The 13,060-nt window shown below is 37.9% G+C and overlaps 1 protein-coding gene across 4 annotated transcripts in view; it reads left to right on the forward strand.

The window, feature by feature from the left end:
• DSE (dermatan sulfate epimerase) overlaps positions 1-13,060 on the forward strand; it is a 77,024-nt gene that overhangs the window by 23,170 nt on the left and 40,794 nt on the right. For 2 of the 4 annotated variants that reach the window (XM_006055676.4, XM_044924421.2), the window contains exon 2: positions 6,300-6,768. In XM_006055676.4, coding sequence (XP_006055738.2) covers positions 6,353-6,768 — 416 coding nt within the window. In that variant the 5' untranslated portion in view covers positions 6,300-6,352. Of the gene's footprint in view, positions 1-4,702; positions 4,816-6,299; positions 6,769-13,060 lie in introns of those variants that run through there. The other 2 variants (XM_044924422.2, XM_044924423.1) reach the window with 2 other exon arrangements.

Here is a 13,060-nt window from a genome sequence, read left to right on the forward strand (position 1 = left end):
TAATGTCTCTGCTTTTCAATGTGCTATCTAGGTTGGTCATAACTTTCCTTCCAAGGAGTAAGCGTCTTTTAATTTCATGGCTGCAATCACCCTATTACAATTCATTTTTTAGCATTTATTTTTAGTGGTATCCCAGGGGCATTTGTGACAGGGGCTGACAACGCAGACTCCATTCAAGTGCAGTTATGGTGGTATTCTTGACCGTTTGAATTGCTCCAAGCCCAGGGCCCTTCCCACTGCCTTGGTTCTGATTCCTTATACACCAGGCAATTATCTAATACTTCTGCTTCCTGTGTATTTTTCTAATGAAGCCAGAAAATATTTCCCAGTCTTCTTGATCGTTGTATTTCTGAAAATGAATGCACTGACATTCTGGTTTTATATATGCTGAGGGAGGAGGAATTTAGTTTTATTATCATAACATCAGCTGCCATCTCCTAGGATGATCAGCTGAGATGATAGTCTGAGCCAAGATCAGACCCTGGACTGAGGTGAAATCATTAACTCTGGCAATGGCAGTAGATATCCTCCAAGTACTCTTGTACTCCTTCCACGATATAAACCTGTTACTAGGAAATAGCTCCCCAACCAGAGATTGTTTTTCCCAGCACTTACTGTATCATTGTGCCTTTCTTTCCAAAGAATACAGTAATAAGCAGTCACTTTTTGTACACTGAGAATAATTAACTGGCCTTGGAAAGCAATCAAACTCAGTTAATAGTTCATTTAATGTTTATGCTTTTCTTTGGGGGCAAAACCCCCAACAAATTTTTGAAAAATGTCAAGGATTATACGCTTTCCTTTCCAATGAGCGTTGAGCTTACTATGAATGATGCCTTAAAGAATCGGGAGCCTTGAGTTCTAGTTTCAGCTAAGTCTCTTAACATGTGGCATGACCTTGCCCTAGTCAGTTGACATCTCTAGTTCTCATTCTTTTACTTATGATATTTAATTTTTTTCAAATAAAATATTTTATGGGTCAGTTCAGTTCAGTTCAGTCGCTCAGTCGTGTCTGATTCTTTGCGACCCCATGAATTGCAGCACGCTAGGCCTCCCTGTCCATCACCAACTCCCAGAGTTCACTCAGACTCACGTCCATCGAGTCAGTGATGCCATCCAGCCATCTCATCCTCTGTCGTCCCCTTCTCCTCCTGCCCCCAATCCCTCCCAGCATCAGGGTCTTTTCCAATGAGTCAACTCTTTGCATGAGGTGGCCAAAGTACTGGAGTTTCAGCTTTAGTATCATTAGGTTAATATAATTTTGCATGTCTGAAACGTCTTCCTTTTTGTTAAAAATAACAAATATTTATGGAGCTCTTATTTCATGTCAGGTTCTATGCTAAGTGCATTATATAATATTTATTTGCCTCCGGAAGTTGGGACCATTTTATGAATGAGAGAATGGGGGTTCTGAGAGCTGAAGTCAGTTGATCAAAACCAGTAGACAACAGAGCTGGAACTTATACACAAGTCTGCCCAACTCTACGCCCATAATGTTAATTAGTGCTGTGCTCCTTAGACTTGGCACATATTTTAAGGGGTTTTTAAATCCATCTTAATTTGGGACATGGTTTACTTTCTATAGGGTGATTTCTTACTTCCATCTTTATACTTTCTATATTTCTGAAACCAGAGGAACTGAAAGAACTTTTGTACTACTGTGTGTTTCGTTTATAAATCACCCCAGACTGTTTGGAAACCCACTTCATTTTTGAAACCCAACGTGCTGGTATAGTTTTCAATTCTTTTCCTTCTCGGCATATGCTTTCTGTGCTTTCTTTGTGTAAGGACGACAAAAATGGAAACTTTTAATGTTATTGAATGTTAAACATTTGGCTAAAGGAGAGAACTTTGGTTTACGCCTTAGGAGATTCAGGTTTATTTCTGTCTCTAGATATATATGCTGAGATATTGTGAGAGTAACTCGTAGTACTGTTTTGCCACGTTACGTTATTAAATATGTGAAGAGCATTTCACACAAAATTGCTGTGTGTCAGCAGTCATAGTATCTGCAGTGGATTGTTGGAACCAGAATTAAAGCAAAATAACTTTAGGCTTATTGTTGCTCCGTTGTGGACCTACTTAAGATAATTGGAATTCGGGCAGTTTGTCAAATCCTTTTTACGTTATTTGACTTGGCCTTAGCATAATGCCAGTTGGACTGCTGCAGATATATGTGGTGCATACAAGCAGATAAATGATTATATTTCTGTCTGAATTATCTCAACTGTACTGTATTCATTGATTAGGTCTAAAATTAGGAATGTTTTGCTCTCTGAGCTGTGTCGAGTGAGATGAAAGAATGGGAAGGAAAACTGAATTAGGAGAGAGAGTTGGTGGAAGAGAAGAGGAAAGAAAGGCTGTTGGGGGAATGAGGCTAAAAAGGGTCATTCAGAACCATCCTGAGAACTGAATTATGAGTAAACTGTGCACTACTCATAGGCAGCCTCTGAGCAGAGCTCACGATTTTGCTATTTTGAGGGTGCCTTGCTCCTGAACTGGGCCAAGGGCAGCTTAAAGATGTAAGGGAACTGGCGGTGTTAAAGAGATGGGGAGAGTCACGGTTGGTCATTTTGGTAAACTCTTTAGCCTTTAATAACCATTGTTTCACTCAGCATTTTCAGCATCTTCCAAACTTTGGTCATTCAGGCACCACCTTCAACAGTTTTTGCCTTATCCATTTGCTTTTCTTTTAAACTTAAATGTATTTTAAACAGGAACTTTATGTGTCTGTTGAAATCTGGTTTGATATGATAGTTATAGCTTTTCCTAATGTGCACTGAAATAAGTACATGAAGTTAGCATAAAGCCTAGACACCAGTGTCCACCTAAAATTACCTTGAGAAATGCTCCTTTCATCTAATTCCAGCTCTTCCCTTGGCAGAGAGGGTACACAGAACACCGAAGGTAGATGGTTAAAGGGAAACCCGAAACCTGGATATAGGGGCTTTTCAATAAAAACCTAGACAGATTTAAGATGGTAGATGAGAACTAGGTCTCCCTTTGGGTTACCAGCCTAAAGACTTTAGTTAAGTTTCATTTCTTTTCTTCTTTCTTTTTTTGGTAAACTACTGAATGTTTTTTAGGCTACAGGAGTGTCTAGGCCTCATGAGTATTTTTCTCTATTTGTTTCCTCGCAGAAACTGTATCTCGAAAATTCTGAACTTGCTTTAGCTTCAAGTAAGGAGGAGTAAGGTTTCTCCTTGCTCATTTTAGTGATAAGATCCCCTCTATCACTTCCTAAGCCCAGAAGTTCAGTGTCTGTGAACTGCCTTGTACATGCCAGGCACACACTGCTAACCCCTGTGATGCAAAAAGGAAGCTGTGGTCCCCTCTTTGGTGAGGTCTGGCATAAACAGCTGAAACAGTCCCATGTAATACAGCCATCAGCCAGATACAGGAGATGTTAACTCTTTGGGTAGATCAGCAAAGGCCTTCATAGCTGGTTGCATGTATGCCGTAAGGAGAGCAGCACAGTTTGTGCCCCTGTGAGCGTCATAGTCTTTTCTCCTCCGTCTTCGTAGATGATCATTTAGCAGAATTTCTGTGGGTTGTACCCTGGCCCACATGTATTCCAACAGGAATGTTTTCAATGTGTGGTAACCCAAGCCTTGCTGCCCTGACACCTCCACATGAATTTGAAGCAATAACGAGGGAACCTTCAGTAACAGTTGGCATATTGAGATGGCATCATTCCCAAAACAACATCTTAATGAGGTCTGTGCTTCAGGAGCAACGCTTCTAGTTTAAATATACTCGGGCATGTCCTATGTAACTGGAAGCCATGTGGTAGAAGTGGCTGCGATCACAGCGTGGTTCAGTCCTGCACTGGGAGGGTCTCATTGGAGCAGCTTCTCTAACCTCAGCGACTCCAGACCTGGGTAGGAGGGTGCTGTACATAAGGCAGGAGAAAGAGAATATAACAAATCAGGGACTTCTCAGAGATTAAGACTCTGCCTTCCAATGCAGGGGGGTGGGTTTGATCCCTGGTTGGGGAACTAAGATCCCACATGCTGCAGGGTGCAGCCAAAAATTTAAAAATACAACTTTTTTTTTTCTTGGAAAAAGAGAAAGTAAGATAATAAAACATATCAGCCTTAGCCCCTTTTAGGGAATGTGTGTATAGAAGAACCCTCCTGCAAGTGCAGGAGACATGAGAGACCCAGCCAGGTTCAATCCCTGGATCGAGAATATCCCCTGGAGGAGGGCACAGCAAGCCACTTCAATATTCTTGCCTGTAGATTCCCATGGACAGAGGAGCCTGGTGGGCTACAGTCCACGGGGTCGCAAAGAGTCAGATATGACTGAAGCAACTTAGCATGTACAAAATCTGAGATACAGATTCTAGTCTTCACAGAGCTTCCAACCCATCCCTCCATACCCCACGCCACCTGCTTACCCACCTAGAACCTGAGCTGCACATTTAAAAACCAGTAGTTCAGAGAAGATTCTCAGTTCTATCTATGTAGAGGTCAGTTAAAGGAGAAACCTCCAAACCATCCTCACCCTGGGTGCCTAAGACCCTCACAGTGCTAATTGCATCGATGGCCCCATCCAGTTTTAGACCTTTGGGGATTTAATATATGCAGGCTTTTTTTTTAAATTAGCGCACTTGTTCTCTTCAAGAGCAGAAAATAAACGCCAGGGTGAGGGTGGTGGGGAGTGAGCTTTCAGACCAAGCCACGTCTCTTGTGTTACCAGAGACCACACCCCTCCTCAGACATAACCACCGAAGACTGTTTCTTTTGGCCAGCTCTCTGACCTTGAAGGATCCAGCCAGCTGCCTTGAAGATTTGGGTGCTAGACATAATACGGGTAGAGTCCAAGAGTTATTTCTATTTTATATATTGTATGTAGCTTGGCTATATTCATTTTGTATTCATTAAAAGTTCTGTTCTTGAAGTCTAAAATACTTAACACACACTCTGCCACTGACTTTTTTTATATATAGGCTAAAGCACATTCAGAAATATAAAGAATACTAGAATTTATGCCAGCATCCGCAAATGATGCTGTGTTGCATCACTTGGACACAGACCAAGTTAAGAGTATGGATTGTTCTCCAATGTGTCTTAAACCCTTGGTTTTCTTTCTTCTGAATGTGATGAGGCAGATTTTCCTTGGAAAAATGGTTTGCGTTCAGCTGGGGAGATTGATATTTTTCCCCATCAGTTTCTCCCTTTAATAATTGAAAACTACTGTTCATTATTTACATAAAACTGTCTTTTTCTGGTCTGCTTTCCATAACCTTTCCCCTCTGAAGAATTTTAAGAATTCCCTAACTTGCCTCCGGGGGATTTTATGCCTGCTTTATCCCAGATGTGGGACATAGACCAGGCTGAGGGGTTTCTTTTTTTAATGTTCCTACTTTGAAAGACATTCTTTAACTAGTGAGCAAAGCTGCCACTGAAGAAAAGGATTTTCAAGAAAGTTAAGCAGTTTAAGAAAAGATGTGAGCTTGGTTTAAATGTCTGACTTAACTGAATGACACCAAAATCCCGAGTGCGAACTAAAAAAAGTAGACAGTAGTTTCAAATAATAATGGGAAAATGCACACGCATTCTTTCAGCCTTTTAAGTTTGGAATTGTATTTTCTGAATGAAGGCATGTCAGTCTCCAGTCCCAGCAGCCCCATGTCTGATCTTGCCTTGCATGCCTGCTGATGTCATCTCAGGGAACGCACGGGCTTAGCAGATGTTTACCCTACTTCTGTTAGTCCTGTCCCCACCTTCTGCTGACACAAAGAGGATATTCAGCCTTACTCATAATATTTTGTCTGCTCACATTCATATAGATGTGTTGATCCTAATCCCTCATTCAGAATGGAGAATGTTAGAAGGAGGGGAGAACTTATGAGTGCAGGAGGCTGTATTAAGACAGGATTTTCTTATTTTTTTCCTAACGTCCATTCAGATTCCCAGACATTTCACCACCAGCTTTTGGTTATTGTAGCCTTCATAGTAATGTCCAAAAATACCATAAGATTGAAATGCTTTTGTGTGATAAAATGTGAGAAGAATGCCAGCTAAGGTTTTTCTTCTCTACTCTAGCAAATATTACACCATTTTCCCAAGTCCAAAGTTCTGTTTTCCACAATGAATATATCTGATGTATCCTGTGTAATTAAATTATTAGGTTTTGGTTTCTTTCTAGTTCAAATTTTTGTTGCATTTTTGAAATATCTGAAAATTCTTAAGCTTAATTTTCATAATATGCAGGGTGGCTGCCTACCGTATATTTCCTGCTTCACCATGGTCCCCTGGCTGACATAACCTTCTCTCCTTTTTATTCTCCTGTAGGATCTTTCGAAGATGGTTTGGCTGCCTTGGAGATTTGGAGATCTGATGCCACGATGAGGACTCACACACGGGGGGCTCCCAGTGTGTTTTTCATATGTTTGTTTTGCTTCGTGTCAGCCTGCGTCACCGACGAGAATCCAGAAGTCATGATCCCCTTCACCAATGCCAACTATGACAGCCACCCAATGCTGTACTTCTCCAGGGCGGAGGTGGCCGAGCTCCAGCTGAGGGCTGCCAGCTCCCACGAGCACATTGCCGCCCGGCTCACTGAGGCCGTGAACACCATGCTGTCCAGCCCCTTGGAGTACCTCCCTCCTTGGGATCCCAAGGAATACAGCGCCCGCTGGAATGAGATTTACGGCAACAACCTGGGGGCCTTAGCAATGTTCTGTGTGCTGTATCCTGAGAACATGGAAGCCCGAGATATGGCCAAAGACTACATGGAGAGGATGGCAGCTCAGCCTAGTTGGTAGATTTTTGTCTTTTTCTTCTTACTGTACTAACTCTGTGATTTAAGGAATGAATTCATAGGGACATGAAATCTCAGAAGCCAGATTTTCATATACTGTGTATGTTTGTGTGATTGAGGGGGAAAGATTGCTTGTTATTTATGTTGTCAGTGGCTTCTGAATGGTCTCTAGTTTCAAAGACCTAGTAACTTCCAAGTTTAAAGTTAGAAGAAAAATATTTATAGATACAATCTAACCAAAGAAAAAATAATTTGCTGCCTTGAGTAAACAGTATCATCTTGATTGTTGAGATTTCTTTCCCCCTTGTTTAACACACTTGTATTACTATCATCAGGTCTTAGGTTCTGACTGACCCCCAAGTGGTTAAAACCTTTTGCCAGCAAGAGATTTCCTCCAATTAAGATTTCTTTCCATTTTAGGACAATTAGGAGCTCGAAGAGCTAAAAGTAAATGTGATAGGATTAACTGGCAATTGATAAACAAGATCTTATCCAATAACCAGCAAATTGCCCAAACCTGTATGAAAACCAAAGTTGTAGTATAATTATGTGAGGAATTCTAATTATGTAATAATTTACTTTCAGAAGTTCAAAATTTGAGAACAAACTTCCTGTCACTTCTTGATTAGCTTAAATTTATTTGTTTATAATTAATGTGCCTACCTGATTCCAGAAGGTATGGGATGAATTAATTAGAGATTCTGTGGGTATTCTTATTTAAACTGTGTTTTAATACATAGTCAAGGACCAATTACATTAAAACAATTGCAAATATATGAAATATCCTTTTAAAATTACATAGGCTGTTAATTGTCCTAGGTTAGAAAGAGCTCATTTTTAAATGACTAGAAAAATCAGTGAATGCATTTAATGTTGTGGTGAGTTACGTCTCCCATATCATAGGGGTGAAGAATGGTAGCTTGCAAGCTTCCTGAATTCTTCCAATACAATAAATAAATGTAATTCTTCCTAAATTTCTGCAATGTTATAAAGAATGTTGTTTGCTTATAGAGTTTGAAGGATTTCCTGAAACTTCTTATTGAAAAAGATTATAGAAGCATGGGTATTACATTCATATCAGAGCTTATTTTTAAGGCTTATTGTTAGGTATGTATAATCATTTTGAAGCTTACAATATTTTAGATTGAAAAGAAGCTTTTTATTTGGATTGTTTCAAAGCTGATCCATATATGCCATAGTTTCTGTTCTTGATTAACTCATTCTATTCCTGACTCCAAGAAAGAACATAAAAGATGTATGATTTCAGTTTTTATTTGCCAACCATACCTCAGTAAAGCTTGGAAAATTTTTTTAAATAATAAAACAATGATGTATGAAAATTGGATATTTGAACTATAAATTTCTGTTAGCAGATATCACAGTTACTTGACATTGTACAGTTAGTTAAAAATGGCAGCCATATTCATAGTATTTGAGGAAAAAATCTTTTTTGTCTATAAAGGTAAAGTCCTTTTTGTTTTAGATAGATAAGTGAAATTTGACAGATTAAGATACTGATGAAAATGTTCCAGAGAGCCATTCTGGAACATTAATTTGACTTCATGAAAGAGTAGGTAACTGGGAAGTGCCACTTTATAATGGAGACTTTATCAGTATAAATACAATCACATTAAGAGACTTACACAAGACCTGTGCAATTTTATTATAATAAAAAACATTCAGGCATATAAACACTAACTTAAACAAATGCTGTCCTTAGAAAGGATTAAAAGAAGGAAAATAAAACTTAAAAATGATCATTTTCATAGTTTCTACAGGTTCAGAATTACTGGTTGATGGAGATGTGTAGAAATATACTAGAGGACTGGCACTTTTTTTGTGGCAGTATTAATAAAAACAGGTATAACTCTATGCCATTATCCAGTAACTCAAAAGCCGGCCTGTGATTTAATAGAGCTGAACAGTTGAGTTGTTTCTCTTGACCTCCTGGTAGATGAAGGTCAGAAATTGAGAATTTACCTTTATATCTGCTGTGTATTTCCAGAAGTTATCCTAGCATAAAAAGTCAAGCTACTGGAATATTTTTATCTTGAGAAGGACTGTTAGTTACTAGGTGGTACTTTTAAATGATTTTATGGAAATTACAAGTTTTAAGAGCTATTGCACCCAATCCCTAGACTCTTAAATTTTTAATAAATTGGAGTTCAATATAATCAGCCCCTTTTTGAAACTTAAAATACTGCTGAATGTTTTTGTAGTTCAACTATATATATTTAAATCAACTAAATCGTATATTCCTGTTATGCCCAGAGAAAGTATTGTAGGTGTTGTCACTGTCTTAGGAGATAGTTCACCTATATTTGGTTTCAGGGGAAAATAAAAGACTTTTATTTATAAAAGAGATCAATATTTAATACTATTTAATTTTTAAAAGCTTCCTGCAATGGCTTCATCAAGCTTAATACATTTGCCATATTCCATGAAGATCCTTCCTACTCTTTATAAAAACCTATGAGTAAATTGTGTCCATTCACTTGTTCAATTAATAAACATTAACAAACATTTATTGAGTATCTGTTATATGTCATGTACCATATAGATGCTGGGGATTCAATGATGAAAAAAAAATAGCTCTGTACCTTTAAAATTTGCACCAAGGATAAGGGCTGCAAACACTGGGTATTTGAAACCTAAGCTAGGACTATATTCTCTGCTCAGAATTAAGTGTAAGGATCACTTAATGCGGGATGGGGGTGGTGGTCATTAGTTTTTATTCATGAATTACTTAAAGATTTGAGGAATAAATAAGATATTGTAAAATATTTTATTAGCACAGTTCCTGTCACACAGTAAGCCTTCTATGAATAAGAATGACAATGATAATTATTGTTACTGGTATTTACTTAGTATTTAGACCTTGTTTAGTTTATAATTTGGTGTATGTAGGCTGTAAGGAAACAGTGTTTGTTTGGGATTTATTTGGAGACTTTGCTTATCTTTGTTCAAATTGCTCTCAAAACTAGAACATCTGTTTAATGTATAATATGTTCCTTTTGGCATTGTTCCATTAAAACTTTCAGTGTTGCTCCCTTGGGCCCTTTTTGTTAGCAGATAAGCATCTGATGGTAGCACCAATTGTGACGGCTTAGGGAAAAGGAACAATGTTGTGTCTTTTGTCTGGTATTAAAAAGAAGTACATCTGACATACATATGCATACAGATTTATTAATGTAGTTCATTTAATTTGAATATTTTTAAAGTAAAGAGCTAAAAGGTCAAGGCTGTAGATTTACTTAACAGTCTAAGGCCATTGGAAAAGTTAAATGGAAAATATTATCTAGTTCTATACTGATCTTATGTGTTCATCTGATAAAAAGAAAGGGATCTCATAGATGGATAATGAAGTTGGTGATTGAAAAAAAACCACATGCAGCACTGTCATCTTTTAACATTATAATTTTGTGTGTCAGTGAGTACACAGGATGAGACGTGTCTAAGTCCTGTATCTGCTTTTGTGGAGATGTCCATATTCTCTTTCAGAAGCTCTCTCTGCTTTGTTCTTCTACCTTTTGAATGTCATGCGTTCTTCAATACATTCTCCGTAACAGTAAAAGTAACAAGGTAATTGAATTGTTCTTAACTTGGTTGTAAAAATCAAATTTTAAAAGATGTTACTTTAACCTATATATAAAATGGCACATTATTTTTAGCATCGCCAATAATGTCTTTGACCTTTTAAATTAAGCCTTTTTTCCTCTGTAGATCTCCTCTTCCAAATGAGAGCTAGGATTTGGGTTACAGTTGGCCCTGTTTTATATAAAAGAGTGATTAGAACTTCATTTTACAACTGCTTTAAGAAATTAAATGAGCTGAGATCATAAATCTAGACCAGTAACAACAGAAAATGTGTTTCTATTACACTTAAAGTCATTTCATTTTTTTATATCATTTAATCACCAGAGCAAGTTCTATATATGTCAGTTGGCACATGGGAAAATTCTCTTTATAAATGGTTGATTTCTGCATTCAGTCCTTACCTAATTAAAAAGGGAACACTGTTTGTTGGGTGCCAAAAAATGAAAAATTTTCCATCAGTTTTTTTTCCTCAAGAACTTAAACTTTAAGGTGAGAAAATAATAAAAACAGATCTTAGTCAAGATTTAAGAGATTTCTAAAGAGTCAGTTTTTGAAGTTTTGGAATAAGCACATATTGCTCAGTTTTCCTAAAATTTTCATATGTATGTATATTTTTATTTACTTATCTTTACTTTTTCCTACTGTACCTTTCTTCCCAAAGATTAAGGAAACAAAATATAATACTCAAATAAGAACTAGCTGAGAAACAAAAGAGGAAAGGAAAAGATTAAGAATATCAGCTGGACTAGCAAGGAGGCAGTTGCTGAAATGCATCTTATGTCCGATGGGTGAATGGGCCACAGGTGGGCCCTAAATTCTTTTAAAAGTAAAGAAAGTAGGTTCAGTTAGTTTTGAAGTATAGTGTCCATGGTATTAAAAATAGATCAGGTACTCCAACTACTACTCTTGACTCAAGGATCAGAAAGAAATTTCTCCTGGAATTTTCATGAAAAACTCTCATGGTAGTTTCATGAACATCCTTCCAGTGCATGTGTGATGAATTGCACAGTGCTATCTTTTTTATACTATACTAGACTAGACTGAGGGCAGGACTGGATCTGTTTTGCTCATACATACCTCTGTCATCTCCTAACAGAGTATCAGGTATATTTTTGCCCAATGAATGAATGCTCTAGTATCCTTGGATGAAGGTTCTTCAAAGTGAAATTGACTAAAACTAGAGTGGAGGTAGAGGGGATGGACGTATGGTTTAGTCCCAGGCTACTCTACTTTTCTTTCCTAGTCTAGCGTAGTCCTTCAGTAGAATTTTGCTCATGCAGAAAAGTGAGATGACGTATACCTGTCAGGTGGCTTCTGTATACATTGTGTGTCTCAGCTGAGCTTATGATAGATGGGTTCTCTGAGCTTGCTATTACACTACTCTGCCTGTTCTTAAGTAATCTTCTATACCTAAAAACAAACAAAAAACTCACTTAAATGATCATCGGAAATCACACCACACCTGAGTCACTTAAGAAAGATATAGATAAGTTGACCATATCACACCTACTATGAAGAAATGAATGTATTGAACATAGATTTAAAATAGAATTGTAACAAAAGATTTGTTGTTCAAGCTCTACTGACATCATATAGTTATCCCATGTGCGTTTCTGAGCAACGGGCTTTTCAAGGCTTTTGTCTAAACATTGTAAAGCCTGGGGAAGGGGCCAAGCATAGCAGTCCTCGGATGCAGAGCTGCACTTGTATCTTGATTCTATTTTATTAGCCTTTAGCAGGTTTGTTTTTTTTTTAACTTCTATGAAACCCCAGTGTCTGTCTTTAAAATGTGGATTGATTCTTCGCATGCAAGCAATGTTGTTCCAAGGGTTGAATGAGATAATGCATGTAAAGTTCTTAGCATTATGTGCTTGATACATATTATACTAAAAAGTTTATTTTTACTATGCAGAAATAGATATGATCATGTAGCTTTATTCTTGACACACAGGACTTCATTTTACCTATTCACTCTGGAGTTGTGTTTTTGAGAAGTACTCATTTTGCATCATTTTCTTCCCTTTCTTTACAGTATTTTTGCTTACTTATCATCAGAAAATAAATCACAGAGAAAAGAAATTACTTCACTCTTGCATGGCTGCCAGTCAGCTACAGGAATTCAGAACTGGTGAGGGAAACAAAGAAAGTTGAACTTTTGGACAGAGGAGTAATTATTTTATTTGCAACAGACGGTGTATTAAATTCTTTGCTTGTACAATGCAAACTTCTGGAGAGTGACATCTGAAGGCCCATTTGCAAAATAAAATACAAAAAAATAATAAAGTAAAAAAATGCCCTTGGCATATCATAGTGAACCAATCAGTTTTATTCCTGTATGTTCCAAAATGAAGGGTGAGCACGTCACTCAGCATGGTGTGCTGGGCTTCCAATGCAGTTCCCTACAGCTGTCTCTCAGGCTTTTTACTTCTCTAAATTGCACAGAAAAGCTGGGGATCAAAGTAGGGGAGGATGTCAAGCCACAGCACCCTAAGTAAAAAGATGGGGTTTTCCTCTCATGACCTTACAGTGGTGAAGACCTGGAGGCGTAGCCCATAGTGCACCTGGAATCCATCCAAGGAAACAAATCCAGTGGACTCAACTGCAGGGTCTCTATTAACCCAGCCCCCAAGTCCCCTGGCTTTTTCTCATTCATGCTTTCCCTCCCTTCTGCCCTTCCTCCTCCTTCCCCTTCTGC

The sequence above is a fragment of the Bubalus bubalis genome, chromosome 10 (assembly GCF_019923935.1).
Source record: "Bubalus bubalis isolate 160015118507 breed Murrah chromosome 10, NDDB_SH_1, whole genome shotgun sequence".
NCBI classification, from domain to species: domain Eukaryota; kingdom Metazoa; phylum Chordata; class Mammalia; order Artiodactyla; family Bovidae; genus Bubalus; species Bubalus bubalis.